Raw genomic sequence first — 16,363 nt, 5'->3', positions numbered from 1 at the left:
ATCTTGCGTCACAAAGCGTTTGATCAGTATTGATATGAGCTGGCCTGGAGAAAACATGACTTGGCCAGGAAGTTGTGGGCTGTCTATGATTGGAGAATGTCGGTGGGTGTTGCAATGTTTTCCTTATCGCCATTGGATTTCCTCTCCGCCGCTCAAAGCTGCTGCTCCTGCGTCTCCAGGCACTTCCTGCTCCGATCCACAGTTTACAGGACGAGCAAAGCGACTCACTGTCGTCTCCACACGGGAGCCAAGATGAGGTAAGTTAGACCCTTTTGTGTGATTAAATTTTACCACGTTGTTCCTGATCTGGTGCGAGGAAAACCCAACTTACTTCCCAGTTATAGATGACTTTGCTTGATGGAATGATTATTACGCGTGTTAGCTAACGTTGGACTGCTGTTATCTTCGCTAACTTGGATACCCCATTAAACTAATCAATACATGGATAAGTGAAATGGGAGCCACTCAGTTTGCACATTATTCCAGATAGCATGATGTTTTAATTATGTTGGAAAGCAAGCTTCAACTTAGGCTACATGTTAAGCAGCAAACCGCTAGCTAACTGAGAACGCTGTGTTGCTGGTGTGGTCGCACTCTACTACAGTAGCGACTGTATTCATAACACCAGCTAGCGTTTGCTAACTCCTCCATTCAACGATGGGGTTTTTAACATGTACAACTTTTATCACTTTCTTGTCCAACAGACTGCAAAATGAGTGAAATAGCTCTTCAGTTTGTAGATAACTGTCAGTACAGCAGCTAGAGTCAAGTTAGTCAGCTGGCTAACAGCCTTTCAACCTGCTAGCTAGCGTTTAATTTGGATGACAACGTTGAAGTTTGACGTTCTAACAGCTTCAACTTTGTCTCATCGGGGTGATTAGTCAAGCTGTTGTCACGATTAATAAGGGTGTTGAAGTGAGCTTTAAAAACAGCACAGAAATGCTCTTGAGATGAGAGTATGAGCCAAACGAAACTTGCCCAAAAACACCCCTCAAGTCACCCAACAGCAGGCTCATTGTGTTGGAGACTAAATTAGCTCGCTGACATTATTTTCTGGGTGTCCCCGCCCTGCATTTCAAGGACGTAAGGTGCAACAATGGGCATCAGTGAGGTCCTTGTTACTGAGATGTATTCAGTGGTGGACAAAGTACACAGCCTCATTACTTAAGTCAGAGTATAGATCCTCCATGTCAAATATTACTCCAATACAAGTGGAAGTTGTTCTGTCAAATTAAAACTTTAAGTTAAAGTACTGAGGTACTTGCTTTTGAAAATACTTAAGTATTCAAAATACTTCTTAAAAAAAATCTCTAAACGTTGTATTTTCAATGCAGTCAAGAATACATAGGAGTACTTTTTGTTAAATTCTGTTTATTTAGAAACCATTACTAGAAATCTCTAAAAACTATACCATGGAATAAAAACAGACACTAAGTTACTCCAAGCACAGACAACTTAGTTTGAAATGTTCATCTGGAATTAAACAAATGTTACGTAGCTCAACACTCTTTCTCAGGTTGGACAGTGAATGTTTGTATGTTTGGGCAGAGTGGGAAACAGGGAGAACATTTCAAACGATACGTATCATTCTTCATTTCCAAAACCTCTAACACGGGCTGAAGATATGGATATGTGTGCTCAGGTGGAGAATTATAGCCATAATTACCACCTCTAAATGAACTTCCTGATATGAGTGAAATCTGTGTTTGCTCCACGTTCAACTGTGGATATGCAGGTATGACTAAACCACTGCCCATCAGAACTACACAAACACATTTTACTGTCTTAGGGATCAGATTTCAGAAAAGAGAAGGAAATTCATGAGCTGACTTCAAAGCAAAAGTAGTGAGTAAATAGAGCACTGATAGAAATGTAGTGGAGTAAAAAGTACAATAATCGTCTTCTGAATGTAGTGGAGTAAAAGTAATAAGTACCCCCCAAAATAATACTCAAGTAAAGTACAGATACTCAAAAAATGTACTTAAGTAAATTTACTGTTACTGTCCACCACTGGAAGTATTATCATGACAGGACATCAGCCAAGTATTGATTGTGTCTGCACCTAAGATTGCATAATGTTTCCTGACTGTTAAAAGAATTCAAAGAAAGATGTGACATGTTAATTCCGACTTGCAGCTTTGACCACTGTAACCTGACACCTTAATACTTAAAATATACACTAATGATACCAGGCACTTAATTGTTTTGTATATTATATACAGGCCCACATTTACAAACATATGACCAGTCAAAAAAACGTATTTATGTGGGGAACTGCAGTTTATGAAGTGAGTGCCAAACCTCTTTTATATTTTATTTAAGAGCCTGCTTAATTATTGGGATTTTTAAAGGAGGCTGTTTATTTGAAATGCTCCAAATTCCTGTGCCCATTTAGTTCAGAAATATGCAGACTTCAAATCCCAGATTCAAATTGTGAAACACTGTTTCCCTAAATCTTGTTAGACAAAAGCCCTACACATGAAAATACCGACCAGATGTGGTCATTATTCTCATGCAACGTTTCATCCGCAGCAATGTGTTGTCTCAGCAGGGCAGTTGAGGATGTGTGATTGTGAGTCATTGTGTGCCGAGACATGCACCTTAGGTCAAGGGGCATAATAGAGCTTGAATTGCTTTACACTGTAACCCTAATCTCTTGTTCTTATCGTGACAGTTCTGCCCTGTACTTTTTTCTTCTATTATTGTGAAAATGTGATACAGAAATGTTAAACTTTGCACAGTGCAATCCCAGATGAATTTTAGGCACTCTCAGTTTACTTTATTTGCCTCATGTTCTTTTTAATAATATACTTATTCTGCTGAGTAAATCAAATATCTGCCTTTTTCTGACTGTTGTCCACCTTTCCAATGTTTGTTTGTGGTTCAGGAACAGGGATCTTTGGGCGGTAACGTGATGCTTGACTCAAGGACTTTACAATGACATAAACTAAGGACCCACCTGGAACCGTCCTCTTGTTTGTCTTTGTGTTTTTTGTTTTTGTTTTGTTTGTTCTGATGTCTGCCAATCTTACCTTGTGTTCACCTGCTTCCTATGAAGAACATATAATGAAGTTATGATGGAGTAATGGCTTGCATGTAACTTAAATGTAACACACTACTGTCATGAAGTCTGGTCTTGTTATTCCTCTTGTCTGCCTCCTTTAGATCACTGAGAAAAAGATAGCAATAGAGGTATCAAAGGTCTTGAAAAAGCCTGCACGTATCATATCTTTGTGGCATTAGTTTTTTGCAGGCACTCACTGTGCTACCTACTCTAAAGAATTCTTAACATGAGCATATGATTAATTTAATTGTTAAAGCCTCCTTGCCAAAACAAGGTGTGTATGTTTGTCTTTTCATACTTCATGGATCCTTAAGTTTGCGTTTTGTCCTTTTGTGTAATTATTTAAGGATTTGTTGTAAATGTTGAGTAGCTGATCAGCTGCCTCGTGTTGTTATCATTTTAGTTGGCTGTAAGTTGAAACATAGACCTCGTTTTACTAATGTAATCATTGTGAAGAAGAACACTTGTTAGGATGACCGGATCTCACAGTGAAAATTATACATCAGTGAGCAGTGTTGTCCTTTCAATATGTTGAAGTATTGCCAGCAGTAAACTGTAGAGGCTGACGACTCTTCAGATCAATCTGCGGTGGGAGCTTTTTTCTAACTGTGACGCAAAGACTGGTTTTACCAGATTCCATCTCCACTGGATAAATACTCTAAAAAGAAATACCTTCTAACTGGAGGAGATCTTTTTTTCTTTTTTTCAAATGAAGACAAACTTCGGGCAAGCGGGAACGGACACTTTTTGTGACTTCTTGAATTCAAGCACTGAAGAGGAAGAATGAGTTTACAGAGATTTCAGGGATAAGTTTCTCAGACTGATGTTCACATATGTTTTGATTTCCCCTGAATATCTTGAAGAGCTGCCGAACTCTTCTCTTCAAGTTTCCAACTGTATATAGTATAACAGAACACACTACAGTAAAGCTTGATTTACTGACATTTCCTTGATAAGCTGAGAATGAGGTCCCCAGAACCTTCCTCACCCTCCACAGCAGAAGCCCTCCTTCATGGCCAGTTTGCCAGTTGGGGGTCTGGCAGCAACAGCAACAATAACAGCTGCCCCAACAGCCCTGGTGGTCCAGGGGGACTCTCCCCGGCTGCCTCCCCTACTCCGGCTCTGGCCTCCAACTATGCCTTGACCCTCACCCACACTCACATACACATCCAGCGTCTGTCACCGCGGCCGGGAAAGGAAGCCCGTCTCCTGCTGCCTTTATCAGAACTTGTGGGATGCAGCTGCCCTCGTGCCCCCGCTCCTCCTCTCCTGGTGCTGTACTGGTACCCGCCAGGGAAACGACGGAAAGGTGTATCCCGGCGCAGGCAGGTCAGGGCATACCTGGCAGAAAGCAGGCCTGAAGCTGAGAGGTGGTCGGCTGCTGTGCAATGTCTACTCAGAGATGTGATTGTCACTGCTGACACAGGTGAGTGAGTGTCTCACGACAGGCTGGCCTTTTCAGGTTTGATGATGGACGAGAGATGTTTTTAAATGTTAGTCGACAATACTAAATAGAGTTGTGGTACCAGGCATATAAAATACCAGGAAGTCCCAAAAGATCAACAGCTTGGTAAATTATTGTCTGATTAAAAACAAACAACCAAGGAGTCTTGTCAGCAGGAAGTACAATGTTATTTAAAGCTAGCAAATTGCAAGCATACTTTGGATATGTATTTAATCCCACAAGTGTCAGAGGGGTACGTAGTTTAGATCAATCAAATCTAGGCACCAGTATCAGATTGTTGTAACTTTATATTGCTTACATTCATTCTTTAAAGTTCAAGAATCGATTAAAAACATTTTCCTATCTTTCTGGCAGCCAAATGTTTCTCTTAATTTAGAATTCCAAAATGTTTAGACTTGTAACAAAAAAAGGCAATCAATAAATGTGAACCCAAAAACACTAAACGACGATTAATTCTTTGTATGACGGATTCCTTGTTGCTTATATAAGCAGAGTTTAGGTGATTAGCTAACAGCTCACTGTAAGTTTATTACTGGTACATGTTTAATTTACTTTGGCTGACCTTTTCATTTAACCCTTGAATAAGACTTTGATTCCTGTTGTTTACTTCATGAAACCACCATTGTTGCCACATGCCACCTTGATTTATGTCGGCTTTGTCAATGCTTGCTAAGTATAGCTTAATGTCACATTGACCTTGGACCTTTCTGTATGTGCAACAAACACATTTTGTCTCCGAGGACAACAAGTTAAATTCAAATCAAGACACACACTGATATAGTCTAAGAAGCTGTGGGAATTATTATTCAAATTTCTGAGCTCTAGCATTGATTGTTTGTTTCACATTACTACATATGTGTCTTCACTTTATTTATCTTATACTTTTTTTTTTTTTTTTGCCCTTATCTGTCCTGCACACATGGTCTGTATCATGCAATGTTAAATGTAGAGACAGAGAGGGTGGGGCTGCTGCAGCTTGCCACCCCTTCCCAGGAGTTGTATCCCCTCAGCCCTAAATAATCAAACAGATAGCAAGACCTGTCTCCTTCCTCCTCTGTAGACTTAATCTTTAACCTTTAATTCTCTTTAATCTCTCCGTCACTTTTTTTTATCTCCAACTTCACCTATCACACCACTGCCCTCTTCCCCTTAACATTGATAAAGCTGTCATTTGTTTTCGATTCCTACCACTCCTCTGTTTGTCTGTAGTTTGCTCCTGCCTCATTCATACTCTGCTGCTGTATTTTTACTGTTCTGCTCAGCCTGATGCTTGACTCCTTGTTTCTGCTCCACTGCTCACTTAGCCTCGATTCTCTTACCTAACTCTGTTTATGAATCACTGGCTGTGTTGATTCTGTCAATTTTTATGCTCATGGACATTATAGCGGTGGGTAGTAGAGAGAGTTATGTTGATTTGCTTCAGTGTCGTTTGTTGCATAACCCAGGAATTTCTGGGAGTGCAGTCATGTCATTGCTTCCCCTACACCACTGGCAACCATCTTTACCTTACTAAATGTTGGCAGATTAGAGAAGAGTTGTCTCAGTTTTTTTCCAGCCTGACATATCATTTGGTTTTGGTTTTCACAACCTTGTTTTGTATATTTCTCTATGCAGAGTTCTACATGTAATGTTACCCATGTAAGCAAACACAAATGGTTAACAAACAAGTGGCAGCATTGTACACTGACTTAAATCCTACGAGGTGAAATAAGGGGGCTCAAATGGTTGATTGCACTCTAAGTCTGGGCTTGGGCAACACTGTGGAATGACAGATCCCAGTTGGCTAGAAAGTGCAGTGAACCTTTAGTTCCTGTCTTTGTTCTGGACCAAAAAAAACAGTATCAGTTGTAATGCTCTAATGCGTTCCTTTCATTTCTGATACAGAATTCTCGAGAAGTCTGCTACCTCGTCCAAGGCGACTACTGTTATTGGTCAATCCTTTCAGTGGGAGGGGGCAGGCGATGCAGTGGTGTCAGACCCACATCCTGCCAATGATCAGAGAGGCCAACATCAGCTATAACCTCATACAGACAGGTAACACAGCACCAAGAAGACTGTACACATAAATAAGTAAAACTAGATATCTGAGATGTTAACAAGATGATCCTTCTCAGAACGTCAGAACCATGCCAGAGAGCTGATCAGAGAGATATCCCTCCCAGAGTGGGACGGCATCATCATTATCTCTGGGGATGGCCTGCTGCATGAGGTGTGTAATGTCTACTCAGAGATGTTATATCAAAGTGAAGATATGTATTATGTTTTTGTTTTTATTCACATACAAGTTCAGTATTTACTGTTCACACAGATGAAGTTTTGGGTTGTGTTCCTACAGGTTATTAATGGGCTGATGGAGCGCCCTGACTGGGAACAAGCAATAAAAATACCTGTCGGCATTTTGCCCTGTGGCTCTGGGAATGCACTGGCTGGCTCCATCAACCACAATGCAGGGTAAGCATGTATCTTCATTGGTCAATTTCAGTTGAGCCTTGAACATTCAGCTGTGAGAACACAAGAAGTGTGTAATTAAGGACAACCCTAGACCAAAACTTCATTGATATTTCATCTCGCTCTATATTTTTCCTGGGAGTTTACACCCTGTTTTCTGATGATCTGTGCTTTTATAAGTTGTTGTTGTATACCATCAGTATTTTGCATGCAGTGTTTCCAATGCAAAAAGCTGCTTAGCTCAAATAAAACAGATTAAGACTTGGAGTGCCGTTGACAGGTTTTCAGTGTAGTGAGCCCTAAAGAACCACATGTGGTCGTTTGATTGGGCCCCAGGGAATTCAAATGGATCTCCTATAAACTCTGGCGTATTATTTGAATCCATAAATATATAATTAGATTTTTTTTAAAGAAACGACGAAGTTCATAAAATGTAATGGAATTACTGTTTGAATTGGATTTTGTGCAAATGAAAAAAGCATATCAACATGAATTGTAAGGAGAGTTGCAATATATGTAGAGGTTATTTTTGTGCTTTTTCATGGTAAATATTAAACAGCCATACTAAAAAAAAGTTAGTCGTCGTGCTCCATCGCTATCGGCAACCATCAAAAGCTTTTATGAAGGAATGTTTCCTGGCATGTTATCAATGCGTTGTTCTAGGTAGGAGTAATAAAGACAACCTGAATCTCATTATCTCTGATCAGTCATGTGTTTTGTACTGGCTCTTTTACATGAACTACTTTCCTGTGATGATTTAAACTTCAAGGACTTAATGATGTTAATGAAATACAACCTGAGTACAATTATTCCCTCTTAAGAAAAAGTTAACTTTTTTGAAGTGTGGTTTTGATCCGCATTATTCCTGGAAAAAGTGTGCCCCCCTGAGACAGATAATAGTGAGTTTTCTGTCCTCTTGAACTTGAATGTGTCACAAATGAATAAAACCTACTTTCAAACATCACACTAGATATATAGATTAATATTGCATGCGATCAGATCTGTCTAATTCCATAATCATTATGTTATATTGAACCACATGAGCACAGTGTTACTGCTTTATCATCACCTTCTTATCTGTGCTGTTACCTGTGACAGATGATGGACTCTGTGTCGACCTTTTTATCTGTACAGTTCTCTTGTTATCTGTACTTAAAGGACGTGTTGTTGTCTCTTTTTTAAAATCTCCCTCAGGTATGATATGTGCCTTCGGGAACCCCTTCTTTTGAACTGCTGCTTCTTGCTCTGTCGCGGTGGTGTCCAGCCCATGGACCTGGTCTCCGTGACTACAAGCCCTGCTCCCTCCAACAACAGCCGTGCAGCGGCACCCAGGAGACTGTTTTCTTTCCTTTCTGTTGCCTGGGGCTTTGTGTCAGATGTGGACATAGAGAGTGAGAGGTGTGTGTGTTTCTTCGCTTATACTGCAGAACATACAGAGCACATAACTGACATAGCTGTGTAGTATCCAAGCGGCAACCTCCGGTCTAAAAATATGAGTCCAATGCGGAAGTGCTAAAAACTGCAGTTCATCGGGGATCCGCTTGAAGCTGGCTCCGGAAGTACCAGAAGTCACATACACATGAATGGGAAAAAGACGATCTTTACAGCAGAAATAAACATGTTTACAGCCTGGTACAAAAGACGAGTTTAGTCTGGATAGCTCATTTCTCGATCTGCACACGATGTTATGGGGGGGTGGAAATTTTTTCCTACGCTGCAATTTCGAAGTTATTGAGATTACGAGTCTTCCAATGAGAAGCACAGCTGACTTGATTGACAGGCAGGAACACTGTAGCTGTTTGCTAGGAGGCTCAAAGCCCGCCTCTTTACGTCACACTGGCTCGACAGCAGCAATATGGCTGCTGCCGACGATTGGCCTCAAAACAGCGCTTCAGAAACAGATGGGTCAAGTCACGGATCCTTTGACCATATTTTATATAGTCTATGGTAGTATCACATATGTTAAAGAAAGAGGTTTTATGCTAATGCTGTTTTGTTATTTCAGGTATCGTGGCCTGGGCTCAGCTCGCTTCACCTTGGGCACCCTGGTGCGCATTGCTTCTCTCCGATCATACAAGGGTCGTCTGTCTTACCTGCCCCCCTCCATTTGCACCACGTCGCCAGATGCCACACCCCCTCCGCCAAGGAGACCTCTCTCCCGCAGTATCACTGAAGGCCTGGAAGGCTTCTGCCGAACCCCCATCCATCGGACCTGCTCTGACATGGGCATCAGCGAACAGAGAAGCCTGCGTAAGGGCGAGGTGGAGAGGGAGAAAGAGGAGAGGCAGAGGGAAAGGGAGAGGAGAAGGGAGAGGGCCAGGGGAGGAGGAACCGGTGTGGTGAGGGCAAGCAGCCTGGCAGAGGACAGAGAAAGGGAGCGAGAGGGGGAGGTGGAGATGGAAGCAGAAGAGGAGAGGTCAGGGACATGTTCGGAGAGGTCGGGGACAAGTTCTGAATCCAATGAAAGGGATGACTATAATATGGGAAAGGAAAGACTGGAGAGGATCAAGGATGAAAGGGAAGAGGAAGGAGGAGTAGAGCAAGACTCAAGTGAGATGGAGGAGGAGGATAGGGAGAAGGATGGGGAAGGGAGTGGGGGGTTTGTAGAGGAGAGGAGAGAAGGCTGTGGAGTGGACACAAGGAAGGAGATGAACGAAGAGCCAGAGGGTTGTTTTGCTTACCAAGACGACCTTCAGGAAGCCAGACAGGCAGTCAGAAAGAATTCTGCCCCTTCCAGCCAGATAGCAAACACTCTCTTCAGCCAGCCTCTCAGTCAGGAGGCTGACCCAGACTCTAGTACCTCGTATGGGGTGGAGGACGTGGATCTGAATGGAACCTATTACCAGAAGGAGGCCTACCCCCTTGACGTAGCTCGAGAACGGTCTCTGACCATTTCCTCTCCCTTCCGTCACTCTCCCTTTTCTTACAAACCCAAGACTTTGGACCAAAACCAAAACGCTTCCCGGCCGAGGCCCCTCTCCCTCCTCCAACACTCCCACTCAAACTCCCTCCCCCCTAAACTGCCCTCCCTTTCACTTTCTCTTTCTCCCACACCCCCATCATCACCCTCATGTGCCTCCCCACACTCCTCATCCTATCTCGTCCCGCGCCCTAACACCCCAAACTCCACCTCACCGTCACCCTCTTTACGCACGCCGTCCTCTTCTTTTAATTTTGACATTGCCGAGCCAGCAGGACCCCAAAAGAACCGTCCTTTTGTCTCACTGCCTTTAAATCTTCCCAGAGATGACTTGTTACCCCCCTTGGACCAACCCCTCCCCACCAGAGACTGGGTCAGCATTGAAGGGGACTTTGTCTTAGTCCTGGCCCTTTATCAGTCCCACCTCGGGGCTGACCTTCATGCTGCACCCCAGGCCAGGTTTGACGACGGGCTGATCCACCTGACTTTTGTGCGGGCAGGGATCTCCAGAGCCACTCTACTGAGACTGTTCTTTGCCATGGAAAGAGGAACCCACCACTCCGTCAGCTCGCCATATGTGAGCCATGTGACCTGCAGAGCCTTCAGGCTGCAGCCTCTGTCCACACGGGGGACACTCACTGTGGATGGAGAGCTTGTGCCCTATGGGCCTCTCCAAGCACAGGTAAGAAAGAGGGACAATTGTGCATTGTGTAATGGATGTCTGAATGTCCTGAAGTGCTTTAATCTGAGTGTGAGAAGCATAGATAATTGGATGTGACAACCTCTAGATCTGAAAGCACATAAAGCACATGCTCATTAGAGATAGACCGATATGTTTTTTATAGGGCCGATACCGATTATAACCGATGTTGGAGCCAATATTCATTTGTATTATTCAAAAATTTGACGCCAATATTTTCCCTTTTACTGCAAACTCAAACACTTAACTTTGTTTCAATGCCTTTAAGCATATGTTTATTAAACAGATTTTCAGATTTGCAACATGTTAAAGTTTTTTTTTATCTTAGACAATAGACATCTTTGTTTAAAATTCTAACACAAAGTGCAGGGAGCTCCCAGGCTCAGCAGCATGTCTTATAAAGTTAGATGAAAACTTAAACAAATAAATAGCTCCCTAAAGTTTTCTACAGTAAATAAAGTTTTCCAAAATGTCAATATAACTGAAATGTTAATCTTTCACTTATCTTTGTTTTAAAGGGATATTTAATTTTCTTGTTGTGGGGTTGTATGAGTTTTTAATCACTATTAGTTGTAGGGGCCACAATGGATGCTACTCAGCTCCTCCCCTGTGATGAGAAACTGCAGGAGAAATGAGCCAAAATAACCCAGTTTTAAATTGATCTCTTATTGGCTGTCAGATTTGAAAAAAAAGGCAGATGCCAATATGCTTCAACATGCCGAATATCGGCGTAGATAATCGGCCCGGTCGATATTCGGTCTATCCCTAATGCTCATTATATTGTAATATGCTTCTCTGGACTGTGCTGTAGATACTGTTTTCATTGTAACCCATCAAATGAAGCAAAATACTTGAATTCAAAATACAATCAGTATCAATACACAAAATATCAACAATGTAATATAACGTTGTCATGGCTTGGACAGAACAATTATCTTACAGCAGGCATCAAATATTGATGTTTTGATTTGAAAAATAATTTGGTGCTGTTAATAAATTTCCCTTCTAATTTAGATCAAATCACTACGACTCCTTGGCGCTGATAACATGAATTCCTTACCTTACCATCTAGGGGCATATTGCACTCTTCAGTTAATCAGTTATTGTGTCGATCATTACACAACTATCTTGCAATTTATCAGTTATCGCAGAATTGCTGTATCATGATATTGTTATCATGGGCAATGTATCCAGTAATGATAATCCTGTGGTTCCAACTCTTATAGGGTATAAATGACTGTGCAGAACTATGTTGAGTTTTCTTAATCGTGTTAGGCTCTAAGGGTGAACCTGAAACTAGTGAAACTACAAGGAGCTGTGTTTTATCTCTGGCAGATGTACTATAAGCCTCTATAGTACTAAGTAGAACTACTGGGTCACAGTGATTATAATAACTTTATTTTCTGGTCTGTTAATATTTTACAGGTCCATCCCTCCTTGGCTCGTCTCATCGTTGGTGACTGTGGAGTGAAAATTACCAGATTCTAATCAGGGGGGCTGTCTGCACTGATTGACAGATACAACACTCAACTGAATTATGTAATCTGTGCTGCCATCTTTGTTCTGAAGGGGGAGGGGGTGTTTGAGAGACTTATAATAGCCTGGATTGCAGGAACTGCTTTTCTGGGGTTTAATGAAAGGGATAACCCACCAAGCCACGCATCATTGGAGCATGACTGCAGGGATTAATAGCGAATTTGAAAATGTATGAAAAATGCGCCTCATTGCACAGCTGTTGGATTACATTCAACATACCCTGAGAAGCATGAAAACTGCACAGCCTGGGATAATAAGAGGGAAGAACAATCGAATGTTATTGGATTTTTTTTGCAGAGAGTGCATGTGTTGGATGTATACATATTAGTATGCATGCAGATAAGCACTACCTGATTGTTGCCTTTCAATGGGATAGAAAGAGATCAGATTAAATTCAGAGACAGTTGTTCTTAAACTTGGAGGGTCATTTAAATTCAGTGGGGCCCACATTCTAACACATCTGCCCCTAACCCTTAATCTTCTGTCCAGTCCAATGTCCAATGTTTAGAGTATAAGAACTTCCGTCCCTGATAGTAATGCCTTATCTGACACTGGACAGTACAGTTGTACCTTTGCCCTTACGTACTTATATAAGAAACAAAGTTTTTTTCTCAATCTCTCTCCTTTTTATCAGAGTTTCTGTCCACTACATAAAACAAAGCTGTCCTTATATATCTGCAGTACAATGTTTGTAGGCCCACCTACCCACTGTTATCTTTGTGCAGCTCCTCAGCATTGTTTTCAGGATCAGTGGAGAAAAATGCGGATGAATTTGCACTTCAATGACTTAAATTTGTGAGAGTGACTCAATGCAGAGCAGCGAGATCAAGCTTTTCAGCATCATATCATTTGTGGGAGCAATGGAACCGTTGAACGGTGACCATCCCTGACTTTTTTACATAATAGGCTGTTTTTTCTTAGTCAGTGGGTGCATGATGATGAGCATATTGAACATAAAAATGTGTGAACAAAGCAAGTGTCTTTGTCAGTGGTTTAAGATTGGTTATTTCAAGAATTATATCAGAATGACACACAGTTTCCCTAAGCACTACTTTATGTCTACAGTTTATCAATATCTCTGAGTAATCATCTTTGGAAGCCTAGAGGAAACATCAAGCCTATTTTAAGTAATAGTAAAAGTAGTGCATTTGTTTTGCACAATAACTGGAGCACAGAAAATCACAAACACTAGAATGCATATTAATCTTTAGACACTAATTACACATAATCAGATGTTCTAGAAATGGATGCACTAGTATTAATAGTCTATTTCAGATGAAATAACAAATAGATTAAATGACATTCCTGTACTGAAATGAATTAAATGTCTCAGTTTGAACACTCTTAGCTTTTGAAAGGTAGGACTGACAGATTACATAATCATTTAAATACTTTCTGCTGCAGTGAGAAGCAAGGGCACCAGCAGCTCTGTGTTGTCACGTCAGATTTTTTAATCTGGAGTTGAATCAAATGAAGGGAAATAGATGTTCACAGTTAGAAATCATCCAGCAGCAGAGCCATCTGAGTAACTGGTTTGGTCTAAGATCTAAAATACCTAGAGAGTATCACAACTTCCACATAATGACGTGCTCCTCTGTGAAATGAAACATCGTACTTTAGAGCCCTACTATGAACTGTTATGTTTTATAAATAATATTTGAAATGTTGTAATAGAAACCTGCTGATATATTTGGTCTGAACAAAGGAGGAATCATTAGCATGTGCAGTGTATCAATCACTGAGATCATGTACCGACTGCCTGGGTCATCAACATACTGTATATGTCTTGGTTATGCCTGGACAAATGAATGCCTTTGTATAATTAGCCTGTAAATTCTGGCTGTTGATCATGAACTGTTTAAACCTGACTGCAGAAAATGGAGTAAAAGTCTTTGCTCACAAGGCTGTTGTTTTTCTCATTTTGTTGTATCCTTTGAGCACACCGTGCTGCTTGTCTATCACAACTTCTCTGTGGTTAGATAGCTACAGTATATTTGTGCAACACTTTTAGTCTAGGCTTGTAACATCACCAAACGGAAGAATCTATATACACTTTAATTCTAGTTTTATTGTTTGCCAGAATGTTAACTCCCTGTGTGAAAGTTATTTCAGTTCACCATCCTATTCATTTTTTCATCTATGATCATAGCTCAGACCATGTTTTCCCATTTTTCTAACACAAGTGTGTCACTGGGAATTCTGGGCTCCATGAACACAGAGAAAGAAGTACAGGTTTGTTTCACTCCCTGAAAATTGGGGTTCAGTCACAGATAATCATATCAAAATTCAAATAACTTTACTGTTTGAAGGCCAATTTAGAAAAGCTACACTCTAGAACAATGTATGTCAGTGTCTGAATATGGCTGGGACAAAAAAAAAATTCAAACAATGAAACACATCTGGAAGCCCTGTGATCTATCCTATTTCCCCAATAGTTTTTTTTCTTACTTGGCTCTGTACTATTTCTGGACTTGACAAAAAAAAAAAGTAGTACTCAAAAGTGTATCGCGAGGGAAAAAAGAAAATAGAAATACTCAGGTAAACATGTATAATGTAATGTATGTCAGGGTTCTTAAGAAAAACATTTTTACTCTGAAGTTGTTATTTTTAAAAGGAAAAAATGTGAATGGATTTCTGTACTTCATTAGTATCTCATTAGTACGGTGGCCCTGAAGGGCAAAACACAACAACATTTCACAAAACAACATTTCACAAAACAACATTTCACAAACACGTCGACATTACAGAAAACACATGTTCCTCAACACCACAGGGCTTCTTCTAGACGCCTTCATTCTACCATTTGGATATTGTACTTCAAAAGCACAGTTCATACTCCAGTGTGAGGAATGTGTTTCATTTCCATTACCCATGGACAGTCCCTGCCAGGATTCAAACACAGAACCCTTGCATTGAAAGGCAGCAGCCCTGTCCACCACACCACAGGGCAACTTTGCAGTGCTTGCCTCTTCAGGTCTTTTCATTTCACGATTTTTGTGTAGCAGTTTCAAAGCACAGCTCATAAACTTTGTGAGGAAAGAGTCTCTTTTTCATCTCACATTGGAAGCCCTTAATAGAATTTGAACCCAAAACCATCAGACTGCAAGGCAGCAGTCCAATCCACAACACCACAGAGCTGCCTGACAGTGATTGTCTCTGTAGGTCTTTTCACATAACTTTTTTTTTAGTAGTTTAAAAGCACACTCATGCACATTGTGTACAAATTAACATTTACATTAATCTAAGTCAGTGATTCTCAAATGGGGGTTCGTGGGAGTACTGCAAGGGGTACATGACTAATGTAAAAAATGTTTTTTAAAAAGTTGCATCACAACAAATTTAAAATAAATCTGATTAAAAACAACTATCAACGGCATTTAATTTTTGTCTGTTGACGTCAATTGTTCACCGAGCGATCACTTACATTTGCATGCTAATAAAAGCTGCGGCCAGGAGGATAACAATGGCCAGGTGGTTGAAATGCTTCTTGTTTCTACAATTCTACAATTCCACAATTCTACAATTTCATTTAGCAGACACTTTTGTCCAAAGTGACCTACAACACAAGCAAGAATTTAGACTGGAGGGAAAAACCTTTTTAAGTGTGACAAAGTGCTTCAAGTTGATTGGCCTCAGGTTCTGCCATCTAGTGCCAGAAGAAGTGCCAGGTTTGTTTTTTTTTGTTGTTTTTTAAGATAATGAAGCCACAGCATATCACAACAAATAATTCAAGTCAACAATATCATTCAACATTCAACAGCATTCAATGTTCAGTCTGTCATTGTTTGACAGAGATAAATCGGTGTGCTCCTTGGGCCATCAAAAGTACTAGCTGCCACAACCTTCTGAAAAATATCGCACTTACAAAAGTATAGAATTTGTTTCATCTTTCATTTCAATGGCAAGGCTAGGCAGGAAAAGCCAAGTTTATTTATAAAGCACCATTCATACAAAGAGCAATTCAAAGTGCTTTACAGAGTTAAAAACAAAAAAAACAGAACAGTAACAATCAACAAAAACACACAGCAAACCTACACACAATGTTATTATGACACTGTAAAACCACATGCATACATTTATTTATGTTATTTTCCCATATTATTTCCTGAAATTTTGTCGCGGCCATACAAGAGGATACTTGGCTGAAATAGTTTTTGAAAAGAGGGTACACAAGCCAAAAAAGTGAGAACTCCTGATCTAAGTGATTTTATTTTGAAAGTCAACTGACCG

General features: G+C 40.7%; 1 protein-coding gene across 1 annotated transcript; it reads left to right on the top strand.

Annotated features, from left to right (window-relative positions):
• The first annotated feature begins 1 nt into the window (after position 1).
• Positions 2–14,035, top strand: sphk2 (sphingosine kinase 2). Its single transcript, XM_034696979.1, has 8 exons — positions 2–257; positions 2,888–4,490; positions 6,414–6,563; positions 6,644–6,738; positions 6,865–6,980; positions 8,172–8,375; positions 8,983–10,579; positions 12,023–14,035. Exons 2-8 carry the CDS (start codon positions 4,028–4,030, stop codon positions 12,083–12,085), a joined length of 2,688 nt encoding a protein of 895 aa, XP_034552870.1. The 5' UTR covers positions 2–257; positions 2,888–4,027; the 3' UTR covers positions 12,086–14,035.
• Positions 14,036–16,363: the final 2,328 nt, after the last annotated feature.

Source organism: Notolabrus celidotus, chromosome 12 (genome assembly GCF_009762535.1).
Source record: "Notolabrus celidotus isolate fNotCel1 chromosome 12, fNotCel1.pri, whole genome shotgun sequence".
NCBI lineage: Eukaryota > Metazoa > Chordata > Actinopteri > Labriformes > Labridae > Notolabrus > Notolabrus celidotus.
Note: the sequence above shows the minus strand (reverse complement) of the source record. Positions and strands in the feature narration are given on the sequence as shown.

Excerpts from the sequence above, each read along its gene's own strand:
- sphk2 (XM_034696979.1), top strand. The coding sequence starts at position 4,028 with ATGAGGTCCCCAGAACCTTCCTCACCCTCCACAGCAGAAGCCCTCCTT. Across the intron at positions 8,376-8,982 it reads GTGGACATAGAGAGTGAGAG|GTATCGTGGCCTGGGCTCAG; the intron begins GTGTGTGTGTTT and ends TTGTTATTTCAG. Across the intron at positions 10,580-12,022 it reads ATGGGCCTCTCCAAGCACAG|GTCCATCCCTCCTTGGCTCG; the intron begins GTAAGAAAGAGG and ends AATATTTTACAG.